This window comes from Tympanuchus pallidicinctus, unplaced genomic scaffold, assembly GCF_026119805.1.
Source record: "Tympanuchus pallidicinctus isolate F22 unplaced genomic scaffold, pur_lepc_1.0 scaffold28, whole genome shotgun sequence".
NCBI lineage: Eukaryota > Metazoa > Chordata > Aves > Galliformes > Phasianidae > Tympanuchus > Tympanuchus pallidicinctus.
In genome coordinates, this window is record NW_026294745.1 from 231,091 (window position 1) to 252,438 (window position 21,348).

The 21,348-nt window shown below is 49.0% G+C and overlaps 3 protein-coding genes across 4 annotated transcripts; 2 read left to right on the forward strand and 1 right to left on the reverse strand.

Moving 5' to 3' along the window:
• The first annotated feature begins 185 nt into the window (after positions 1-185).
• TFIP11 (tuftelin interacting protein 11) lies at positions 186-6,615 on the forward strand. Its single transcript, XM_052691001.1, has 12 exons — positions 186-467; positions 738-891; positions 1,416-1,572; positions 1,746-1,873; positions 2,357-2,509; positions 3,205-3,714; positions 4,017-4,123; positions 4,357-4,525; positions 4,710-4,953; positions 5,277-5,419; positions 5,703-5,868; positions 6,176-6,615. The coding sequence occupies exons 1-12, from the start codon at positions 271-273 to the stop codon at positions 6,529-6,531; spliced, it is 2,484 nt and encodes an 827-aa protein (XP_052546961.1). The 5' UTR covers positions 186-270; the 3' UTR covers positions 6,532-6,615.
• A 792-nt stretch (positions 6,616-7,407) lies between these two features.
• SRRD (SRR1 domain containing) lies at positions 7,408-9,145 on the reverse strand. The gene is made up of 6 exons (XM_052690806.1): positions 9,027-9,145; positions 8,723-8,960; positions 8,532-8,630; positions 8,312-8,466; positions 8,030-8,075; positions 7,408-7,793 (listed from the first exon to the last, which is right to left on the reverse strand). The coding sequence occupies exons 1-6, from the start codon at positions 9,143-9,145 to the stop codon at positions 7,569-7,571; spliced, it is 882 nt and encodes a 293-aa protein (XP_052546766.1). The 3' UTR covers positions 7,408-7,568.
• A 59-nt stretch (positions 9,146-9,204) lies between these two features.
• On the forward strand, positions 9,205-21,083 carry HPS4 (HPS4 biogenesis of lysosomal organelles complex 3 subunit 2). Of its 2 annotated transcripts, XM_052691002.1 has the most exons (13): positions 9,205-9,305; positions 9,620-9,710; positions 10,072-10,215; positions 11,102-11,209; positions 11,595-11,711; positions 11,848-11,942; positions 12,254-12,326; positions 12,966-12,999; positions 13,600-13,687; positions 14,146-15,052; positions 17,626-17,758; positions 18,397-18,505; positions 19,876-21,083. In XM_052691002.1, exons 1-13 carry the CDS (start codon positions 9,238-9,240, stop codon positions 20,045-20,047), a joined length of 2,139 nt encoding a protein of 712 aa, XP_052546962.1. In that variant the 5' UTR covers positions 9,205-9,237; the 3' UTR covers positions 20,048-21,083. The 2 variants fall into 2 exon arrangements, with proteins under 2 accessions (XP_052546962.1, XP_052546964.1); XM_052691004.1 differs by lacking the exons at positions 9,205-9,305; positions 9,620-9,710 and adding an exon at positions 10,309-10,383 and having other exon boundaries at positions 10,103-10,215.
• The last annotated feature ends 265 nt before the right edge of the window (positions 21,084-21,348 follow it).

Sequence of the window (21,348 nt, forward strand, 5' to 3'; positions counted from 1 at the left end):
GGCTGCACTTACTCGTTTCCCACGACTAGAGCAGTGCTTTAACGCCGCTGCCCCGACAGGGTGCCTCGGAGCGCTCCGCCGCCCGAAGCGCCGCTCCCCGACAGGGGGCGCTAGCGGAGCCGTTCCTTCTAGCCAGCGTCTCTATGGTTGGGGGTGGGGGCTGAAATGGCGTATGTGTACGTCACCGGAAGTTGCCAGGTTCGCTTCCGGGCCGCCGCGGAGCGGTAGTAGCGGTAGATTGGAGCGGGGCGTGCGGCGCTCGGAGGTGCCATGTCCATGTCTCACCTGTACGGCACGGACGGGGAGGATGGCGTGGAGATGGAGAGCTTCGAGGTGTCGGACTGGGACCTTCAGAACGAGTTCAACCCGCACCGGCATCGGCACCGGCAGACCAAGGAGGAGGCCACTTACGGCGTGTGGGCCGAGCGAGACTCGGACGAGGAGCGGCCCAGCTTCGGCGGCAAGCGGTGCGGGCGGCGGGGAGGGGCCGGGTCCGAGCGGGGATGGGGCCGGGCCCGAGTGGGGATGGGGCCGGGCAGAGCGGGGATAAGGCCGGACGGAGCGGGGATGGGGCGGGGGCTCGTCCCGCAGCCCCAAAGCCCCGCCAGCAGCGCTTGTTGGGGGTACGGACGGTCACCGGGAGGAAGAATTGATGTTTCTTGCCGAGTGAGCAGTAATGTTTTTACTTCCGTGCCGCCCGGCGGTTTGTAAGACTTACAGGTCCTGTTTTGGTTCAGCTCTAGGGATTACTCAGCCCCCGTGAACTTCATCAGTGCAGGGCTGAAAAAGTCAGCAGCTGAGGATGTGTCAGATGAGGACTCTGACGAAGATGAGAAGCCCGTTAAACAGGAGGAGATCCCTAAAGAATTTGTGCCAAAGAAGTTGAAAACAGTGAGTGATCCAGAATGTTTTCATTGTAATGTGTTTGTGGAGCTCAGAGAGCAGTCTGAGTTCTGGGAATAATTCCCAACCAACCCACCAGCACTTCCAAGAAAAAGTCAGTTCCAACAGTGCTTCCAACTAGAGCACTAAGGAAAGGGAGGAACAGTTAACATTGATGTAGCACGTGGGGTACAGCGTGAAGCTGAGGGATGTGTTTGCTCTTCCTTTTCATGGATATCTGGATGTATTGTTGTGTATCCTTAGGATTGGCACTCCGCTGTGGGCTTGTTTCCAGTTGTCAAGCACAAAAACAATTGGGAAGCAGCTTCAGTAAAGTTCTTGGTAGAGCCTAAAAATTGACATCTCACTTGGAAAGTTCTTCAATGGCAGGGAACTCCCGTGGGCACGAAAGTGGCTTTCTGACATAGGAAACAGTGCAGTGTGTTGGCAGCTGAATTGCTTTGAGGAAGTACCTTGTGTCAGAGCGAAGTTCCACAGCATCTTAAAAATCTTCTGTGTTTTTGTTTTAATAGGGTGGAAATTTCAAGCCCAGTCAGAAAGGCTTTGTAGGGGGCACAAAATCTTTCACGGATTTTGGCAGCTGGGAGAGACACACTAAGGGAATTGGGCAAAAACTTCTCCAGAAGATGGGTTATGTCCCTGGAAGAGGTCTTGGGAAGAATGCTCAAGGTACTGTGATCCTGTACTTGGTTCTTTTTTTAATAACTAATACTTTGAAGAAGAGACTGCATTGTTTAAGAACTAGCAACTTGAAGTGGCTTATAGATAAACTCTTGCTTCTCTTGCCAAGTGCTCTCTCTCGTTTGAATTTCTTCCTTCTGATCTAACTGGTTTCTTGTTAGGTATTATTAATCCAATTGAGGCCAAGCAAAGAAAAGGCAAAGGAGCTGTGGGAGCATATGGCTCTGAAAGAACCAGCCAGTCTTTGCAAGACTTCCCTGTTGTTGACTCTGAAGAAGAAGCTGAAGAGGTATTTGTATGATTCCTGGTACATCCATTTACCTGGTTGTGTTGTGCAAGCAAAATTCAGTTCTAGTGTCAGCTTTTGTGTTAGAGGAAATTGATCTCCTTTTAGGTAAGAAACTAAGAACACAAAGCATGAATTTCATTTAGACGTATTTTCATGTTACTGTAATGTCCTTTATGTTGATTCTGTCTCACTTTATTCCAGTAGCATTGCTAGAATCCCATCCTCAGTTTCCCCCAGATAAATAATTTGTCTTGTGTTTAAAAAAAGAAAGATGAGAAACGTACTGGTAGTGATAATGGTGAGAAAAGGCTTTTTGACTGGACCTCAGCATTTGAGCCAGTTTTTGCTCTGCTTTGTCACCTTCCCTTTTGTTCTGCTGCATGGCATTCTTCATTGATCTGATGATTGCTTTTTCATAGAAAACAGGCAAATCTGAGGCGTGACTGAGAAGAGCAATTGCAATTTCTCCTTGTTTTTATTTAGGAATTTCAAAAAGAACTCAGTCAGTGGCGGAAGGATCCTAATGGAGGCAAGAAAAAGCCCAAGTACAGCTATAAGACAGTAGAAGAACTGAAAGCCAAGGGTAGGATTAATAAACAGCTTTCAACCCCTCAGAAGGAGCTCTCTCAAGTCAAGGTAAGGCTGATAAACCAAGTGATGGCATCTCTGGGAAGCAATTCAGTTTGTTTGCATTAGTGTTGAGTGCTTTTAGGCAAGTGGTAACCTTAACAGAAGCTAGTTCTAACAATTGTTGTCCATAGCCTCATGCAAATCAAGGCTTCAGATTCATTACTGAATCATTTAAGTGACCACAACATAGCCTGCAACGTTGGACTTGTCCTTGAGGAACATCTTGATCTTGAGAAAATACAGATTAGTTTTCTTGTTTGTTTGCTTCTGTAAGTTAACTGTTCCTCATTTGTCATAGCTCACCCAGTTCTTAAGCACATCTGTCCTTATTGGGACTGTGCAACTAAACACAGAGTACCTTTTAGGTAGAAAAGCTTTCAGACTGCAAGGAACTTGTCTTCAATGCTCTTAATGAAGTTACTCATTTAAATTGACAAGTCCATAAAAAAGTCTAAAATTACCTAAGTAATTAGTCGTGAGTAATTGCTGTTCTTAGATTAACTCATCAAAATGGCAAAACTGAGATCAGAGGTAGAATCTTTGAGCTCCGATCTCCAATTGTTCTTCATTTACTCCAGATCTTCACATCAGCCTGCTGGAGTAATTGGCAGTCTCCAATTTTTAATTTGGAACAAGGTATTTCCTCTTTTTAAACACAAACTGCACTTTTTAAGACGACTTCTCTTCTTGTTTGTTGGAAGGTTATAGATATGACGGGCCGGGAGCAAAAGGTTTATTACAGCTACAGTCAAATTAGCCACAAACACAACATCCCCGACGACAATCCTCAGCAGCTGCTGGGCAAGGACTCGAAGCCCCAGGGATTTGCCCTGCCTGAGCTGGAGCACAACTTACAGCTTCTCATCGACATCACGGAGCAGGAGATCATCCAGAGCGACCGTCAGCTGCAGTATGAGAGGGACATGGTGGTCAACCTGAGCCATGAGATACAGAAGATGTCTGAGATTCTCTCGCACGAGGAGACGGCCATCAGCAACCTCAGCAAAGTCCTGGACATGGTGGAGGAGTGCGAGAGACGGATGCAACCCAGCTGTGAAAATCCTTTGACCTTGGATGAGTGTGCCAAGATCTTTGAGACGCTTCAAGACAAGTACTATGAAGAGTACAGAATGTCTGACAGGGTAGACTTGGCAGTAGCAATAGTCTATCCTCTCATGAAAGATTACTTCAAGAACTGGGATCCCCTCAAGGTGAATATTAGTGTGATTTATCTGCAGTTCCCTTTTTGTGGTTTAAGTTGTTTTATTGTCTTGCCTTCCCCTCTCCTTGCCCAAATTCCCTGATTAGCTGGGAGAGGAAATGAAAAAAGCCACCTTTCCTCACACATGAGAGCAGAAAAGAAGGCTCCAGATAGAACCCTGTGTTCGTGCCAATAGTCAGAGAAACACTGCCTGTAGCAGAGCGTGCAGTCAGCCCTGCTCCTTGTGGATATCAGCTGAAATGAGTGAAAAGCCAATTAAGTCCACGTATCATTTAACCTCATCATTTCCAGGACTGTACGTACGGCACTGAGATTATAGCCAAGTGGAAGAGCCTTTTGGAAAACGACCAGCTGTTATCACACGGGGGCCAGGACCTTTCAACGGATGCTTTTCACAGGTAAATAACAAATTAATTGTATTTTGTTTAGTCTCTTTAAATGCTGCTTCCCCCGTGATGGTGAAGAACAGTTAAAAGTGTACTTCCCAGATGATTCTCTTCAGGTGTCTCTTAAAATCCAGCTGCCAGCTATATAAAAGGAAGAGGCTTTTAAGTAAGTTATCCATTCAGTTTCTGTAGGCCTGAGGCTTGATGAGCTCTAAGCTTAGTTTTGATTCCTTTATTTTTTCCAGACTGATGTGGGAAATCTGGATGCCATATGTCAGAAACATAGTGGCACAGTGGCAGCCAAGGAACTGTGGGTCAATGGTGGATTTCCTGGATAGTTGGGTACACATCATTCCTGTGTGGATACTGGATAACATTCTGGATCAGCTCATCTTCCCCAAGCTACAGAAAGAGGTCAGTGAAGAGAGCTGTACTAGAATGAAACCTTCTTTTGAACCACTATTGGAATTGTAGTCAACTGCTTCCACAATACCAGTTTGTTGCCCTTGTCAATGTATTTTGGAGTTAGGGGGTTATTTGCACCTGGGAAGTCTTTGTGCCAGTAGGAAATTAAATCTCTTCTGTGTTTTGCCTTAAGGTTGAAAACTGGAATCCTTTGACAGACACAGTCCCAATCCATTCCTGGATCCACCCCTGGCTTCCCCTGATGCAGGCACGATTGGAGCCTCTTTATTCTCCCATCAGAAACAAGCTGGCGAACGCACTGCAGAAATGGCATCCCAGTGATTCCTCAGCCAAACTTATCCTTCAGCCCTGGAAGGATGTGTTCACACCCGGGTCATGGGAGGCTTTCATGGTGAAGAACATTGTGCCTAAACTCGGTGAGACAAGGGAGAGGCGTTTTAATTCTTTGCCTTTGCTGAAGGTTTCACTGTGAGATTTGCAATTCCTCATTCAGCTCTGCAGTCTGGTCCAAAGAAAAAGAAAAAAAGCTGAATGTTTGAAGTTTCTCAGTTTTGGCTGTAGATTGTAATTGAGGGAAATGGAATTGTATTGTTTTGGTGGCAGGGATCAGCCAAACATTTGAAAGATCCTGGAGGTAATACAGTGCAATAAAGTTGCTCCTGACATTTACATCATTATGAGATAGGTCAGGGCACTGGTAAGTCAGGTACTCCTGTAACTGTTCTTGCCCTTTTTCCAGGGATGTGTTTGAATGAACTTATAATAAACCCTCATCAGCAGCACATGGATGCCTTCTACTGGGTGATTGACTGGGAGGGAATGATTTCTGTTTCCAGTCTTGTTGGGCTGCTGGAGAAACACTTCTTCCCTAAATGGCTGCAGGTGAGGAACAAGGCTGAGTAATTCTGACAGATGTGATTCAAAGCAAAGTGTTTCAGTGACTCTGACCTAGTAATTGTTGTTCTGCTGCTGAAATGGTTTAACTGCTAAATTGAGTAGTTTTCATCAGAGTTGCATATGCATCAGAACAGGCTTCTTTCTAAGACTGCTATGGTCATTTTTTATTTTTATTTTTAAGAAGTGAAAGCTGAGTCATGAACAAGCTTATAATAAGGGCTTCCACAAATATACCTACCCTGCTGAATTTGTTCCTGTTGTTTTGCAGGTGCTGTGCTCTTGGCTTAGTAATAGCCCCAATTACGAGGAGATCACGAAGTGGTACTTGGGCTGGAAGTCCATGTTCTCAGACCAAGTGTTGGCACATCCATCAATCAAAGACAAATTTAATGAAGCTCTTGATATCATGAACCGGGCTGTCTCTTCCAGTGTTGGTAGGTGGCTTATTTGTGGCTTATTTGCTTCCATCCTTTGTCAGTAGCAGTGCAGCATCCTTTCCTGTGCATGCTGAGATTTGGGACCTATTCGATCCTGTAATTGTAGCTATGGTTTTCTGATTCATCTAGGTAGCCTTTGTATTAACTTTGCATGAACACTGTAAATGCAAGCAATAAAAACGTGTGAAGGATGATTCAGAACACTGCGGCTCAGCCTCCCTGCATTTAATACTTCATGCATCTTGGACTGGAGTTTCCCCATGGACTTTGCATGTGGTTTTCACACTTCTTTTCTCCCCACCAGGTGGCTACATGCAGCCAGGTGCCCGGGAGAACATTGCATACCTCACTCACACGGAGAGGAGGAAAGACTTCCAGTACGAAGCCATGCAGGAGCGGCGAGAGGCTGAGAACATGGCTCAGCGAGGCATAGGAGTGGCTGCCAGCTCTGTGCCAATGAATTTTAAGGACCTAATTCAGACAAAAGCAGAGGAACACAACATTGTTTTCATGCCTGTGATCGGAAAGCGGCACGAAGGGAAGCAGTTGTACACGTTTGGACGGATTGTGATTTACATTGACAGAGGTGTTGTATTTGTACAGGGAGAAAAGACCTGGGTGCCAACCTCTCTCCAGAGTCTCATTGATATGGCCAAGTGAGGCTCCTGCTTGGAACTGTGAAGGTGATCTTGCTCATATTTTTAGTGTTACTGTCTTAGAATAAAGACGTTGCAGATTTGTAAATAGTGGAACTTCAGCTGTGTGTCAGGATTGTTTTCTTGGCTGTTCCAACAGTGTCAAGAGGTGAAACGATACATGGAAGCTGATGCAAAGGGAGGAACAAGCAGTTCTGATGCTTGTGTAATTGCCACTTGTGGTACAGACTCAGCAATAATTGTTTCAAACCACTAGACAAATGAGGGCTAGAAGGAACTGCTGGCACTTGTTCTTTGCTCAAAGCAGGGCTAACACAGATCAGCCTCAAAGGCTCCACCAACAGATTCTCTCCTTGACAGCTGCACTGCCCTGGCAGTGGTAATTACTGTCTCAATGGTGTCCTGCACACAGCAGCCCCTTCTCTACCGAATGCCACCAGGACTTGGCTCTCCTCTCAGCCCTATCCAACCAGAGGAGGAAGGGAAATTCTTTCCAGCACATTAAAATCTGCCATGGGAACTCAATAGCTCAAGGGGTGGTAGGGAAGAATGGTGACTGAGGCTTTTTTTTCCTAGAGGGAAAGGGCCTGATTCTTCACAGAGGAATGGCTGAAGAGCTTTTTTAGTAGCACTGAACAGCTGAAGTCCCCTGCCTGTGAAAAAGCTTTTGTAAGTGTGTGTTAGGAACTATCTTCTAAAGCTTTCAGCTACACATCCCACAACTCTCTTGCCCTTCTGGATGCTTCAAAACCTGCACAGCATAGGCATGGGCTTTGAATCGCTCAGGAAAGGAAAGAAATCAAAAGAGCAAATGTTATGCAGTATGGATGGTTTAAAAGGCAGTTTTTAGTTGGATTTGCTGCAGTTCAGTGAGCGTAAGTCAAAGCAGAGCTTTCACTTTTATTAAAAAATCACTGTGATACAAAAACGTCCCTTCAAGCTCAGCGTTCAGGTGCTGCCACTTAGGGCAGATGGCGAGGGCACTGTCAGTGCTTGAGCATCACCTCAGCTGTGCAGGATGACTGAGGGAAGAGACAGCAGTTAAGGCTGCACTGGGGCAGGGCCGTGCTGGCTCCCTTCCTCCCCCTTCCTGATGATCTCCAAGTCGTCACACTCCTCGTAAGTCGGCTCCTCCACCAACTCCCAAACTTCAGCAGAGAGTCTCTCCAGTTTGTGAGCAGGGAACCAGTGGATGGAGGTGTCATTGAAGGTATCCGAGTACCGAGGGTGAGCAGGGAGGGCAACTTCCTCCACCCCTTTTAAAATCTAAGAGCAGTTGGGAAAACACATACAAAGCAAAAGAACTTTTGTGCAAGCTTATGTGAGGATGGGAGTGCTGTGTTAACTGCAGTCCTCTTTGCAGTGTGTTCTGCAGGTAATAAAATGATCCCGGACTTTAAAAACAACCACCTTCATCTTTGAGGTTATATTTAAAGCTCCTTCTTGTTAAAAAGTCAATGCAAAACATATTGCTGTGTTTAAAAAGCTTTCGTGCTTCCTACCTTTGCAATGTAAGAGTAATCTCTCTCCAGTATTCTTGATAACAACCTATTAATAAAAAAAGAGGTAAACTAGCATTAGAATCACAATGTGCCCATGAAAAGAAGAAAAGGTAAGAAAAAACTGCTGATGACTGCAACTGTGACAGCAAGCTGAAACTGGGCAAAGCTTTGAAGACCACGTGGAAGTCCCTGGTGGAAGCATTAGAAAGAAGTGTTCTAAGAAAGCAAGGAGTGGAAAACAATGCTGGAGGCAGGTCCTAGGGCTGTACCTGCTGTACCTACCTCTCCTCGATTCCCTTAAAGCTGTTGCCAATGATGACCATGTTGGACAGAGCATGGACAGACCAGTTCCTCCAGAGCAGGTTGTTGTACAGTGCCTTGCCGCAGTGCACCATGTAGAACAGCGTCGGCGATCCATTTACGCTGTGCTTGCCCTCCTAGGGGTGGTGTGGTCACGGTGCGGACACAGCTCGGGCACACGGGGCTGGGATGGGGTCCTTACCTCATTCTCTGGGAGCAGACGCAGCCCCAGTGCCTCCAGCGCTGCCAGCTCCAGCTCTGAGAAGGCCGGGTCGAAGAGGAAGCAGCTGCTGGGTGGCACCTGAGGGGCACAGACGTGCGTGGGACAGGGACACGCGCGGACAGCGGCACGTGGGTCGGGACGCGGGCGGTACACGCACGGTGGCCGCTTACCGCCAGCATCTCGAGCAGGAGCAGCAGGAAGGCGAGCTGCAGCCGGGCGGCGGGGCAGGCAGCGAACCGCCCCAGGCCGTAGCACACGCAGCGCCAAGCCAGCCCCGAGACCAACGGCTCCCGTACGGCTCCTGCGGGCACGGGGACAGCCGTCAGCCCCCGCCCTCCTCCTCCTCCCGCCGCCGCCCTGCACACACCGGCGCTCGCCGCCCAGAAGCCGGAGCTGAGCAGCTCGTCCCTGCGGGGGAAAACGCGACCGTCAGCGGGGCTCGGCAGGGGGAAGAGCCGCGCGCCCCGCACTCACCGCGCGTCTCGCAGCCGCCTCAGCACCGCGGCACCGCCATCCTCCTCTTTCTCTTTCGCCCTCCTCCGCCGCCGCCGCCCGCTCGCTGCGCGCCACCCCCCCGCCGCCGCCGCCGCCATGCGGCCCCTCCCGGCCACCGTAGGGGCGCGCTCACGTGATCACGCTGCCCCTCTCGGTCTGCCGTAGTTTTGAGGTCACGTGGTGCGGTCATATGATTGGCGGTACTGCGCCCCAGGCTGCAGCGCTCATGGCTCGGCCTCAGCACGGCCCGGCCTCGTGGTGAGCGCTGCGCGGGCCGTCCAGGGGGAGTCCGGGGACGGAGGGGGAGCGCGGGAACGGAGGGGGAGCTGCCCGCTGCCCTCACGCAGGGTGGCACCCTCGGGCGGGCCGAATCTTCTTCATCCGGGGAATGCCCTGCCCTGCGGGGACCTTTTTAATAACGTGGCACTATTCTGTGCTGCTTTTCCATCTCGGTGTTTCTGTGAGGAGTAACAGCCTCGTGTAACAGCCTGTGCTGTACCTGAGGCGACGGGAGAAGAAAAGTGGTGCTTTCCAAGCGTTTCAATCATCTCTGCTAATGCTTTGTTTTCTAGGTGGAATTACTTCTTCCTTTACGATGGCTCCAAGGTTAAGGAGGAGGGGGATCCTACGAGCGCTGGGATTTGTTATTTTTATCCTTCTCAGGTAAGGGCTGCGTTTGTTTTGGCTCCTGTACGTGGGTGCCTCTGTGAAAACATGCTGATAATTCTGATTCGGGGTTTCCAGGTGGAACTTTGGTTTAGTTCTTATTCGGTGTTTGTAAAAGCTCTCAAAAACCTCCTGGGGCTGGAGCTGGGTGAGAGGGCAGCGCAGCCTGGAGCTCAGAGCTGCCCACGGCACAGCTGAATACCCACACTCTGCTTCCACGGCTGCAGCTGCCAGCAGTGCTGAGATTTGCCTCTGCTACTGCATCTGATATTGAATTTATGAATGTAGTTGTGATTTTTTTTCTTTCCCAGTCCCTTTTAAAAAGGAAGACAATAAATTGTTGTTGCCTCCCCTTTAGACTCTCCCTGACCAGCAGGAGCTGCTGTGTGGACAGATTGCTGGAGTGGTACGCTGCATGACTGAGATTTCAGGACTTCCTCCGAGCCTTATTCGCTTGAGAAAGCTCAAGTTTGCAGTTATAGTGGATGGAGACTATCTCTGGGTGAGTCCTGGGGTCTGGAGGCACTACAGAACTAACGCAGGGAGGAGGACTGAACTGCTGTATGAAACTAAGAGGGTTTTTTTTTCTTTTCAGGGTATGGGCCTGCTCACAGATAGACCTGGGGAGAGCTAGGGTGTGAACTTGCAATGCACAACTTTTCATTGCAAGGTAACTTAGGTTTTGTTTACCACAGCGTGTAAGCACGTGTAAGGGCAATGACTTCAGCTGTTCTTAGAAAGCTTCACGTACCTCATCTGTGTGTTCACAACCAATGTGCGTTCTTAATATGCGCCTGGCAACGCCAGTCAAAACTAGAGGCTTTTGTAGTTTATATTTTGTAGTTACATCTACGGGCTATTGGCAATGACTGGACAGAAGCCTGTGTGCCAGAGCTCATAAAAAGGACTTGGTCTCCCCGTGTAGAAGTGTTGCTGTTTGACCTTTTAACCCTCAGCATTCCTGCTGCAAGGCTTTGTCAGCGTTAACAGATATTTAGTGTGTAAAGAGCTGCGTGCAGTAAAGCCATGACAAAAGTGCCCTAAACCATCCCTGGGAAACTGGACTAAGGCCAGTTGAAGCTGTTTAACTGGCAGTGCCATTCAGCTTACTTAGCAGTGAGCGAGGTCATCTGACATGATGGAAAGGGAGGGTGTGTCAAAACACTGCTCTGCTGGCTTCTTTCACTCACCTCGTCTGTGCCAGAGCTCTTCTGTGGGTATTCTTGGATTTCTTTTTCATTTGACTTGTGAACCTGGGGATTGTTTGCCTGCTACAAAACTGCTTGTGTAGCTTTGATACTCACTTGAGAGAAGTATAAGTTATTCTCATCTGTTGTCTGTGGGTTTTCCCAGATAATGCTCATCATTCAATGCTTTCTGCATTAAAGGTGCTGGGCTGTGCTGTTGATCTCCCTGATATCAGCTGTGGACGGTTTCTGGAGCAGTTGATCAGCCTCTTCACATTCTACAATGGATCTGTGCAGCAGGCTTACATGGTAACTAAGGATCAGTAGCTGTGATGTTTGTGGCTAGGAGGAGATCTCTGACCCTTTCTATATTGGCCAAGCTCTGTCCTCGTACAGACATTCTGTTGTGTTCCCTTACAGTCTTCCTACTTGTAAGGATCAGACTAAGCTCACACTTTTCACATCATAATCCTTGGATATGTACAGGCCCATCCTCCTATTCCACTAAGGCTGTGTAAATGTTTGCAGGATGTTTACTAGATGTTCATGAGCTAGTTTTCTCCCCGTGTTGTTTTCCTCCTGATGCTCATAAGCTTTGCCATTTGTAGATGCTGTCCCAGACTGATCACATGTAGCCATTTGAGTGCAGTGAGGATAATGAACTGATAGCCATGTGGATTTTTGTTGTCCATAGGAGTTCTCTCAGGAGGAGCTAAACAGGCTGTGGGACAAATACATTGAGTATATCCAAAAAAGCACCAATGACCTCCACAAGATTTTCAATTCTCTCTGGAATCTGGACAAAAGCAAGGTAAAGCCTGTCCTCTGCAGTGCACAGCTCCATCAATGCCTTAGTGCTAATATTTCTGGTTGGTTTGTTTTTGTTTTTTGCTATTTGGAGTATTTCCAAGAGCTTTCTGGCATGACTTCTGGTTCTCTGTGTCTAGGTGGACCCACTGCTTTTACTGAAAGCAGCTCTCATCTTGCAGACTTGCCAGCGGTCTCCCCACGTCTTGGCAGGCTGCATTATCTACAAAGGCTTGTAAGTAACCAGGCATGACTCAGGGAGTTAACCTGCATGTTAAATGTGCATATTCCATCCATGCTTTCTCAGGACTGTGTTCCCAGAGTGCATCGTGCTGTGCTGCTGTTCTGTTTGCATGGGATTTAATTTGTTGTTTTATAAGCAAACGTTGTCAGTGTTCTCTGAGCCTTACTGCAGTGCTGCAGAGGGCTTTGTGCTGGAGTGAAACTTCCCCTCCTTCAGGGCCTTTTGGAGGATCTGCAGAACATGGATCTCAGCAATATGCAAGTATGACTCTGCTCATGTATGACTTTGTTTGGCTCTTCTAGGATTGTGAGCACCCAGTTGCCACCTCCTCTCACTGCTAAAGTTCTCCTCCAAGGCAGTGAGTCTTCAGGCCAGGTATGTTGCTGAGCATTCTCTGCCAACATTTATGCTCGTGTAGATAAACTAGGAGCTCGTCACACAGATTTTTATGTGGAGTTATGGAGAAGAACACATTGATGCTGATGATTAGAGCTTTTATTAAGATTGAGTAAGGTTTCATGGCACTAGGAATTTTGCTTTCAATCGGAGTTCATGAATTCTCATCTATGTGATTTTTTGATTAATGTTTTACCCAAATTTGGGAATTTAGTGCTCAGTATCCAAAATGAGTATCTGAAACTGACAAATAGATGGCTTCTCATTGCCTTTATCACTGGTAATTATTTATAGGGCTCAAGATCTCCAAAAATATCAAGACTGAGCATGAGGAGACCTCTCTTCTCCCTCAGGTTGAGAGAACCAAGTTTTTATGCTCTCCAGTAGGCAGTAATGTGAGATTATGGTATTTTTCCCAGCTGTATTTTGTTTCTTGGGAAGTCTCTTTGACTTTGAGAGCTACTTAAAGAGCAAACCATTGTCAAGCCTGGTAAACTGATGACTGCATTTGCTGAAGGGGGTGGTCTAGGGTCTGTTGTAGTCTCAAACAGGGCACTCATTGTTCTGTGAGGAGACTGAAAGGGCTGTCCTAGGGCTGATTCTTGACTTTTCTTTCAGAGTGAGCCTGGAGGTGAGGAGCAGCAGGAGCCTGGTGAGCATCCAGCTGCGGAGTGCTGATAGTCAAGCGCCCAGCAGCAGAGTATGGCAACCCTCTGGGCTGTGTTCCCTGCAGTGAGAGTATGAGGCAGTTTGCTGGGATTTGTGTCAGAGCTCTTGCTGAATGCATGAGCATATCCCTGGGGGTACTGCTGCTGCTAGTCAGCATGTGCCAGTGGGCGTTGTGTAATCAGAACTAGATCCTTCAGCTCAACAAAGGAGGTTTGCTCTTTTGAGTTTAATTGTGAGTTCTGCAGATGCCCAACATGCCTGCTTTTGTTCCAGTTACCCATGTGTCTACTTGGCCACCGATGGAACCCTGAAAACAGATGGCTGATGCTTTCAGTCCAAGCCTTCAGTTGTTGTTTTTGAGCATCGGTTAATAGATAATTCTGCCAGGACAGTTGGAGAGGGGAAAAAAAAAAAAAGAAAAAGGGAAAAATGTGTCATTTTAGATACTAAGTAGATGAAGAGAATGGGAAATTACCGTCTAGTCAGACCCAGTCATCTTGTGATGCCCCAGAACGCAGGGTGGAGTCGAGCTTCTGTTCTGTCTGACAGGGCATGCTGATGTAATTCTCTGTTGCCCTTGCAGGTTCTCCGCTGCCGCAGGGTGTCCGAATCGTCCCGGTGTTCCTGACAGAAGATGAGATCTCAGTGCTCCAAGTGGAGTGGATGAATGGGTAGGAGAGCAGTGTGATCATAGAGAGGCTTTTAGGGCAAGGGGCGACGTGTGGCGCCGTATCTTCGCAGCCATTGCTGTTGTTCTCTAAAACGTTTAATTCAGGCTGTAGCATCTGTGTTTTGAAGTTGCCTGAGGCCTTTGAGGCTGGGTAGGATTTCAGGTATCCATATGTCTGCTGTGAAGCGGCCTAAAGCAAAACTGTTTTCCAAGACCAACTGTTCTGTTGTTTCTCGATTCACAGTGCTGTTCTTTAAGACTTTGTGTGCTGTGAATAAGGCAGTAACATTCCTGGGAGTTTGCAATGGAAGAGACCCATGCTTTTCACCTGTGTTAGAACATACCTTGTCCTTTACCGAGGTAGATGTTCTTTTGTAGCTGGAAGTGATAAAAATTATTAGGTATATAAGTCCAAACAGAGTAGTGCAGTAGTTTAATCAATTTGTCATCTCCTTCTAGATCAGCTATGGCCCCAGCAAGCCCTAGAGGAGAGAAGAACACTCTCAGCTCCCCAGCAATTTCAGAATCAACAGGAATTCACATAAACCAAGGCCTGAATGATATCTCTGTGCTCACTGAGCAAGCTTTAAGCATGGCCACACCAGAAGATGTCGTGCAATCAGGCAGCTTTGCAAGCACAGTTCCTTCGAAGGGCTCCCCCAAAATGGAAGCCAGGAAAAAGAGATCTCCAACAGCAGAACTGAGCAACCCAGGCAACAAAAGGTCAGAGCTCAGTAGAAAAGCATCCTTCTTGTCAGATGGACGTGAAAAAGAGCTGCTGAGCCCTTCCAATCTCCATACTGCTCAGTATGCTCAAACTACAGATTCATATCTGGAAGGTTTTTCCTTTCCAAACCCATATGCCAAGGAACAGGAGAGTCAGAGCACTCAGGAATCTCTTGTTCATGTTGAACAACACAGTTTTCAGAGCTGTCTTGCAGACAGTGCCGGTTCTGCTGCCTGCTCTGCTGCCCAAGAGCTGAGCAGAAGGAAGTCAAGTGAACAAGACGAACGAGGGACTCTGAGCCAAAATAGCATCTGTGCAGAAAGTGATGCAGCCAGTGGTAGTTGGAATTTGGATCACCCAACCCCTGTTTCACAGTCAGAGCTCGGAAGCAAGAATCAGTCAGCGGCTGTGGACGTTCAGGAGGGGCTGCCCAGTGCCCCAGCAGAGAACACAGGCTGTACTCAGAGTGGGGAGCAGGACTGGCCTCAGGCAGGCAGCCTGGCGGCTCAGGGCACGGAGTCAGGCAAGAACTGCAAGTTCATTCAGATGAGCTTGTATGTCCACAGCATCAAGGGGCTCGTGCTCTCTCTGCTAGCTGAAGATCGCCTCCGAGATGACCAGAGCTCAATTGAGGATGTGGTAAGTAGGAAACATCCTCCACACCTGCAGATCTCACAGCTGCTGGGCTTGTGGTAGGGTGGGATCTCTTACACCCTTTGTGGCGTGAAAGGCAAAGTCACTTAGCTGAGCAGTCACCACAAGCAGAGAGAACTCAGATCTGTTAGTGAGCGTGAGGAGCCAGCCTGAGAGGTGGGAGCGCTGTCACGGGTGGCACCCGGAGCTGTTATTGTGTGTTAGCACCCGTGCAACACTCCTGAGCAGAACGTGTCAGTGCAAGCGTGAGACAGCCCTGCTGGCTGCCAGGGGGCCATGCTGCTTTTGGGATTTGCTGGAAACCCTGACAGTTCTGTAGTGCTTTTTGGAAAGCAAGGTGTGTTCTCTGTTTAACTTCCACACTATGTGCCGCAGCTTCTATCTGGAGGCACCAGCAAGACGTATCTGGCAGCAGCTCCAAGTAGTGCTTCCTCTCTAGATGAGTTTGCTTGGCTAGAATCCCCTCCCAGCCTGCTTGGACCCCTCCCCACCTGCCTGATCATTCCTCACCTCCCCTCGCTTCCACTTCCCCCTTACCCAGGGACCTGCAGCAGGAGTGATGGGTGCCACTAGAGCACGCATCAATGTAAGTGAGGCACTGGAGCCATCCAGGATGCCTCCACTGCTGTGTGCAGCTCCCTGCTGAGCAGTGCAGTGCAGTTAATGAGCTGCTCACGGTGCGGGGGAAGGATGTGCCTGCTCCTGGCGTTTCCCTGTGAAGTATTCGTCTGCAGAGCAATGCCCTGCCTCTGCCTCAGCCAGGAAGCTGAGTCAAAGCTGCAGAGGCCTGTTTGATATGCCAGTTGCCATAGGAACAACCTCATTTCTTTAGTTGTCAGACTGGAAGGTGGAGGAGAGCTCAGACTAATGCTGCCTCCCAGCATTGGCAGAGCCTCAAGGTTACTCTTTGCTTCTGAGCTCTGAGACCCGGGGGGCTGTGTCTGTTACCCCTGTATGCAGAGGGATGCATGGCACAGAGGGGTTGCCTTGCTAGAGGAAGGGTTTCTGCAGGGGCCAGCCTCCTGCAGCACCTGTGTCAGGTTGCCCTGTCTCCATTCTGGTTGTTTGGAACAGGGCTGCAAAGCTCCTGCTGTGCCGTGCCTGCTCTGGTGAAGGGAGGAGGCTGCGATTTGTGAGCAGGTAGGGGCTGCTGGCTTGAGAGCTGGAGGTCCTTCCTGGTGCAGATTGGGTTAGTACTGCTGGTGACAGGCATGCATCGCATGTCTTTTTCCCCATCAAAACCTGAGAACGACTGGCACTGAGCACAGTGGGCCCACCCTGGCTCAATTTGTCACTCAGCTCGTTCAAGTGCTGCTTTCTGGAGGAGATGTGCTGCCAGTCCTGCTGTCTCAGGAGGAACAGCACGTTGCTCCAGGTCACAGAGCAGGGACCTTGCAGGCTGCTGCTGGCATCGTGCTTGGGCATGAGGCACCACCTCAGCCTCTCTGTTCCTTTGTTTATCTGTGGATTAAAAATGAACCTCAGCTCACAGGGTTGTCAAAGCTTAGTTGTAGTTAATTTGTCGAGTGCTTTGAGGTCCCTGAATGACACCAAAGAAGGGTAAAATATGCTACTTGTGCAGCTGCAAGCAGCAGGCAGCAAAGACCAGACCCCAAGGAGTGGCTCTTAGCGCAGACCTTCGCTGCAGAGCAGGCAGGAGCCTTGTCCTGGTGTGTGGCTGTGTAGGCTCTAGGCTGTTATCCCTTTTCTTCATTGCATAGAAAAGCAGATCTGTCCTGCAACCTGGGGTCAAGGGCAGGCCCTGTGTTGTGCCAAGTGGAGGCCTGATCCTCTACATAGCTGGGGAGGGAGCGAGGTGGAGGATTAGGGAGATAATGGAGTTAATCTGCCTGCTGCACAGGGGCTGCAGTCCTACTGCTGGTCCAGAGCCTTGTGGGGAGCACCAGGCCCTCACAGAGCTGCCCTGCTCCCATCCCCTGCCTTGTGTGCTACTGCATTGATGTGTGCATGTGTCTCACTCAGGTCTGTAGCTCCCTGCTGGGCTGTCACTGCCTTCAGGTAAACTATGCATTTATTTGCTTTTTCCCTTCTACTGATAACCCAGTGCCTGCTGGCAGCCTCCATGCCCAGGCAGAGGGCATTAGGAGTATATATCCTAATACAGAGGATAGGGGTACAGAGAGGGTGCTGCAGGAAACCCTGCAGGCACCTCAATCCATCCCAGACGTGTACATCTGCATGTCGTGTTGTATCTTTCTGGTATAAAGCTGAACAGCAGAGCAATGTTCTGTGCTGCAGAAAGTCATGGGCAGGATATAAAAATGAGCCCTGGATGGGTAATGATTGATGATAAAATTAATGGTGTCTTCCTGTTGCAGATAGCATCAGGAGATTTAGTGGCTTGTTTCCAGGTTGGGGTGCCCTTTTCTGAGTCCCCCTCTCACTGCTTCCTTCTGCCCATGTTACCACAGTTCTGGTGGGAGCCAGGACAGCAGCAGGAAGTCTCTGATCCCTGTGACATGGGCATCAGTCACCATGCTCCCTACACTGCCTCCTTACACGTCTGCTCTAACATATGCCTTTTACCTTGTATACAGTACCACAGCAGTCTGGCTTCTCTGAATGGCCTCGAGGTTCATCTGAGGGAGACTTTGCCCAAAGACTTTCTGTCCTCAGCCAAGGCAACTTACAGCTTCACTCACTATGACTGCATCCAGAATGTGCTCACAGGTAAGCCTGCACCTGATGGACTGTTTGGGGTTTGTGGTAATCTTTCCTCATATTTCAAGCTTCTCAGACACGCTGCTTGCTAAGTTGGTGCAGCTGACACTTAAGAAATGGTCCCTAGTGATGGTACAGCATTGTTAAGTCATTTCTAGCTGGGAGAAGCAAGATCTGGGAGCTGCTGGTAGCAAGCAGTTGAAAGAATGCTGTCCTGAGCTTATGGCAGACCATGTGCATGCAGGAAGCCTCATGCACAAACTGCTCCTGTTCATTCTCATATTTCCCTTTTCCTGGCAGCCTCCCAGACAGCAGGCTGGCTCTCTGCAGCTTAGAAGAATCACCCTAGGGAATGAGAGAAACCCCAGTGATTGCAGGTGACCACTCCTCAGGTCTTCCTTGCGCCCCTGCAGTCTGGGTACAGGTGGGCAGAGGCAGCGGGGCACCCCAGCACCCCAGTCTTTGTGTGTGGCTGAGCAATATGCACCTACTGGATATTGAGGTCCCACTGGCACTTAGGGTGTCATCCACTCTGCTCTGCTGATACACAGGGAATGTAGGAGAAATCCACAGCATTTTCCTGCTTGGAAAATAGGAGCACTCTTCATAGCATGGGCTTCTAACACCCCCCTGCTTGTGTCCTGCAGCCAACGTGCCCCATCCACCTGGCCCACTGGATCGGCACTTCCTGAGGGCTGCCACGCTGATCCACTCCGACTTCAATCAGCTTCCAACTGTTTCAGAAGTGATTGTAAGGTAAGGTGTGTTCATTACTGCCCCCTCTTCTAGGCACAGAGCCGCTGTGTAGCGTATGAAGAAGGTGAGTGCTGCATCAGTGTTCTCTGGCACTGCTGGCTGAGGTCTGGCAAGTGCAGTCATCACAGTGGAGTCTCTAACCAGTGCTTAGTCGTGTCACCTTATTCCCTCATTCCTTATTAAGCACGCTGCTCTTCAGATGCAGAGTGCTTAATATTCTGCCTGTAGTGTGATCTGGGTGCTAGTAAGCTAAAATGGCACTGATGTGAGTGAGCTGAAGGCACAGCTGAGTTATGCCATGGGTTTGGATTAAGATATAATACTAGAATATTATCAGATCCTGGCACCATAAGGTTCTAAGAGACAGTTTTAAATATAGCTGTTCCTAATAAATTTGTCTCGGCTGCGAGCCAAAGGCGCACAGAATTGGCAACCTAGATTTTGTTTTCTTGTACGGCCTGTTGAGTTGGAAACACACAGTAATGTGCGTGGCAAACTCGATTGTGATGCGCCAAGCAAGATGGTCTTATCACAGTCAGAGCCTCTCCACGCAGCCACAGCTGAGGCTGCTTCTGTGCTGCAGCACTCTGTGCTCCTGCATCCTCAAGGAAGGTGGTTATGTTGTGTGAGCAGAGATTCTGCTTGCTTGGTCATGCTTGCTTGTCCAAAACGTGATGAAATAAAGATGCTTCTGGGAATTTCTGCTTCACTTTTTATGATGCTTGCCAAGGGAATGTGAATCATACTCCAGTGCTGGAGACTCCTTGTTTAGCATTAGATTGACTGGCTCCTTAAATCTGATACTGGGTAAGCTGGCGCATTCTGTGTTGCCCCAAAAAAAGCAACTGTGTGTGTGAATCAGACTGAGTAACAAGATGACTAAAACTGCTTTCTCTTATGGAGAGTTGTCACAGGAGGGTGTCAGCAAACACATCAGTTGCTGCTTTCCGCTGTCAAGGAGGAATGCAGAGTCCTTTGCTTTGCTTCCTCTGAGCTCTCTCACAGGTAAACACTGAGTGCTGGTTTTTCACGCAATGACTTGAGCCTGTTTGGTTACAGTATCTGAGCAGAGTCTTGGTTTCATCACCGGTGTAACTAAATAACCTCATGTGGTTCCTGCTGCAGGGTGATGTGCTTATGGACAGCAGCAGTGAGTTAGGTGTTAATGTCACAGGCTGTGAGGGATATATGACCTTTCCTTTTAGGATCTAGTCCTTTCAGAAGGAGGGTCTGATTCCCTGTGGCCTTCTGGCAATACTTTGCAGGGTTTAGATGGATCTTGAAGTCCTAACTAGGTGGGAGTCCAGTGCCCAGCACTGTGATCACAACACTGTAAGTCCTGACTTCTGCTTTCTCTCCTGTCTCACCAGGAATGCCTCCACAGCAGTGTATGCCTGCCGGAACCCCGTCCAGGAGACCTTCTTCCAGCAGCTGGGTGCTCCTCTCCGCAACTCAGGTGCTCCCAACCCTCAGGACAGTGCTTTCAGCTTGCCAAACAAGGCCAAGCAAAAGCTGCTGAAGCATGGAGTGAACCTACTTTGAACTGATGCACCGAGGCAGCGTATCTCAGCAATAATGAAAGCTGGTTCATCTCCAGGAACCAAATTCTCAAAGCCGTTTGTTCTGTAAGCACCATGCTCTGTGCTACCTGTGGTCTCCAGCCTGTCCTGATGAAGGAGCACTCTTATTGCCCTGCTCCTGCAGCACGTGGTGCATGATGTCATTGATGTTAGCACTTACCAAAGACTGAAGATAGAAAATAGCTGTGTTGGGGTGTTCAGTTTACGTTGACTTGTAGGACTCCTTGTGGTGCTCTGCCACTACAGACAGGCTCACAGAGTGCCTTGACCAAAAGTAGAACCTCTCCTTGCTCTGAGCTACACAGGACAGTGAATTACTGGGCAGTGCTTGCTTTCAAACCCTGCACTCGCCCTGAGTTCTGTTACTGTGTTTGTTCTGGTAAGACTGGGGCTTTTTTTATACCTCTTTATCTACATAAATGATTCCCTGCTACAACATAGTGCCTTATCTTGATTAATAGCTTGCCAGCTGACTAACTGGAATAGAACAAGTGCTGCAAAATTCCTTACTCCCCTCCAGTAGCTGTCAGTAGGTTTTATTCTGTAGCTGCATTTGGCAAATCCTTGTCCCTCTGCCCATGCCTGCTCAGTGTTCCCTCCAAGCTGCCCACCAGAAAGCAGAAAGGTGCTGCAAACCTCTGGATGCACTACAACCCTCTGCTCCTCAGCCAGCCACGTCCTTCCCCTCCTGTTGGAGTACCATGCTTCACCTCCTGGCTTTCTGTTTGCACTCCATTGGCTGAGAAGGTAGGGGCCAGCCCCTTAAGCTGATGACACCAAAGAGGCTTTGTAGCTCCTTGGCACTTGCTGTCTTTCTGCTTGTCATCCCCTGGTCAGTGACTTGCTGGGGTGGGACAGGCAGTGGTGGCTGCTAGCCCTGAGTGATGAATCCTGCCATGACTGTGCTGTGTTCTGAGGCTGCTGCTGCTACGTACATGCACACCACTGTGAAAATAAAAGTCTGAGACTCATCCAAGAGCTCTGTGTCGGCGCCCGGAGTCCTGCTCATTCTGCCTTGTTTGTGGCTCGTGTTGGGGTTGGGTGACCTGAACGGTGCTGTCAGCTCCCTCCTGGCTGAGCTCCTGCAATGCTCTGTGCTCCATCAGGAGGCACGGAGCTGAAGGAAAAGCCTGAGAGGGATGGGGGAGAGTTCTGGCACAGCAGCAAAGCACAGAATAGATGCCTTCAGGAATCTTCTGCTGCAATCTGCTGTGCCGTCTGTTAGCAGTGAACAGCTGGGCTGGTTCCGTTGTGTTCCACTGC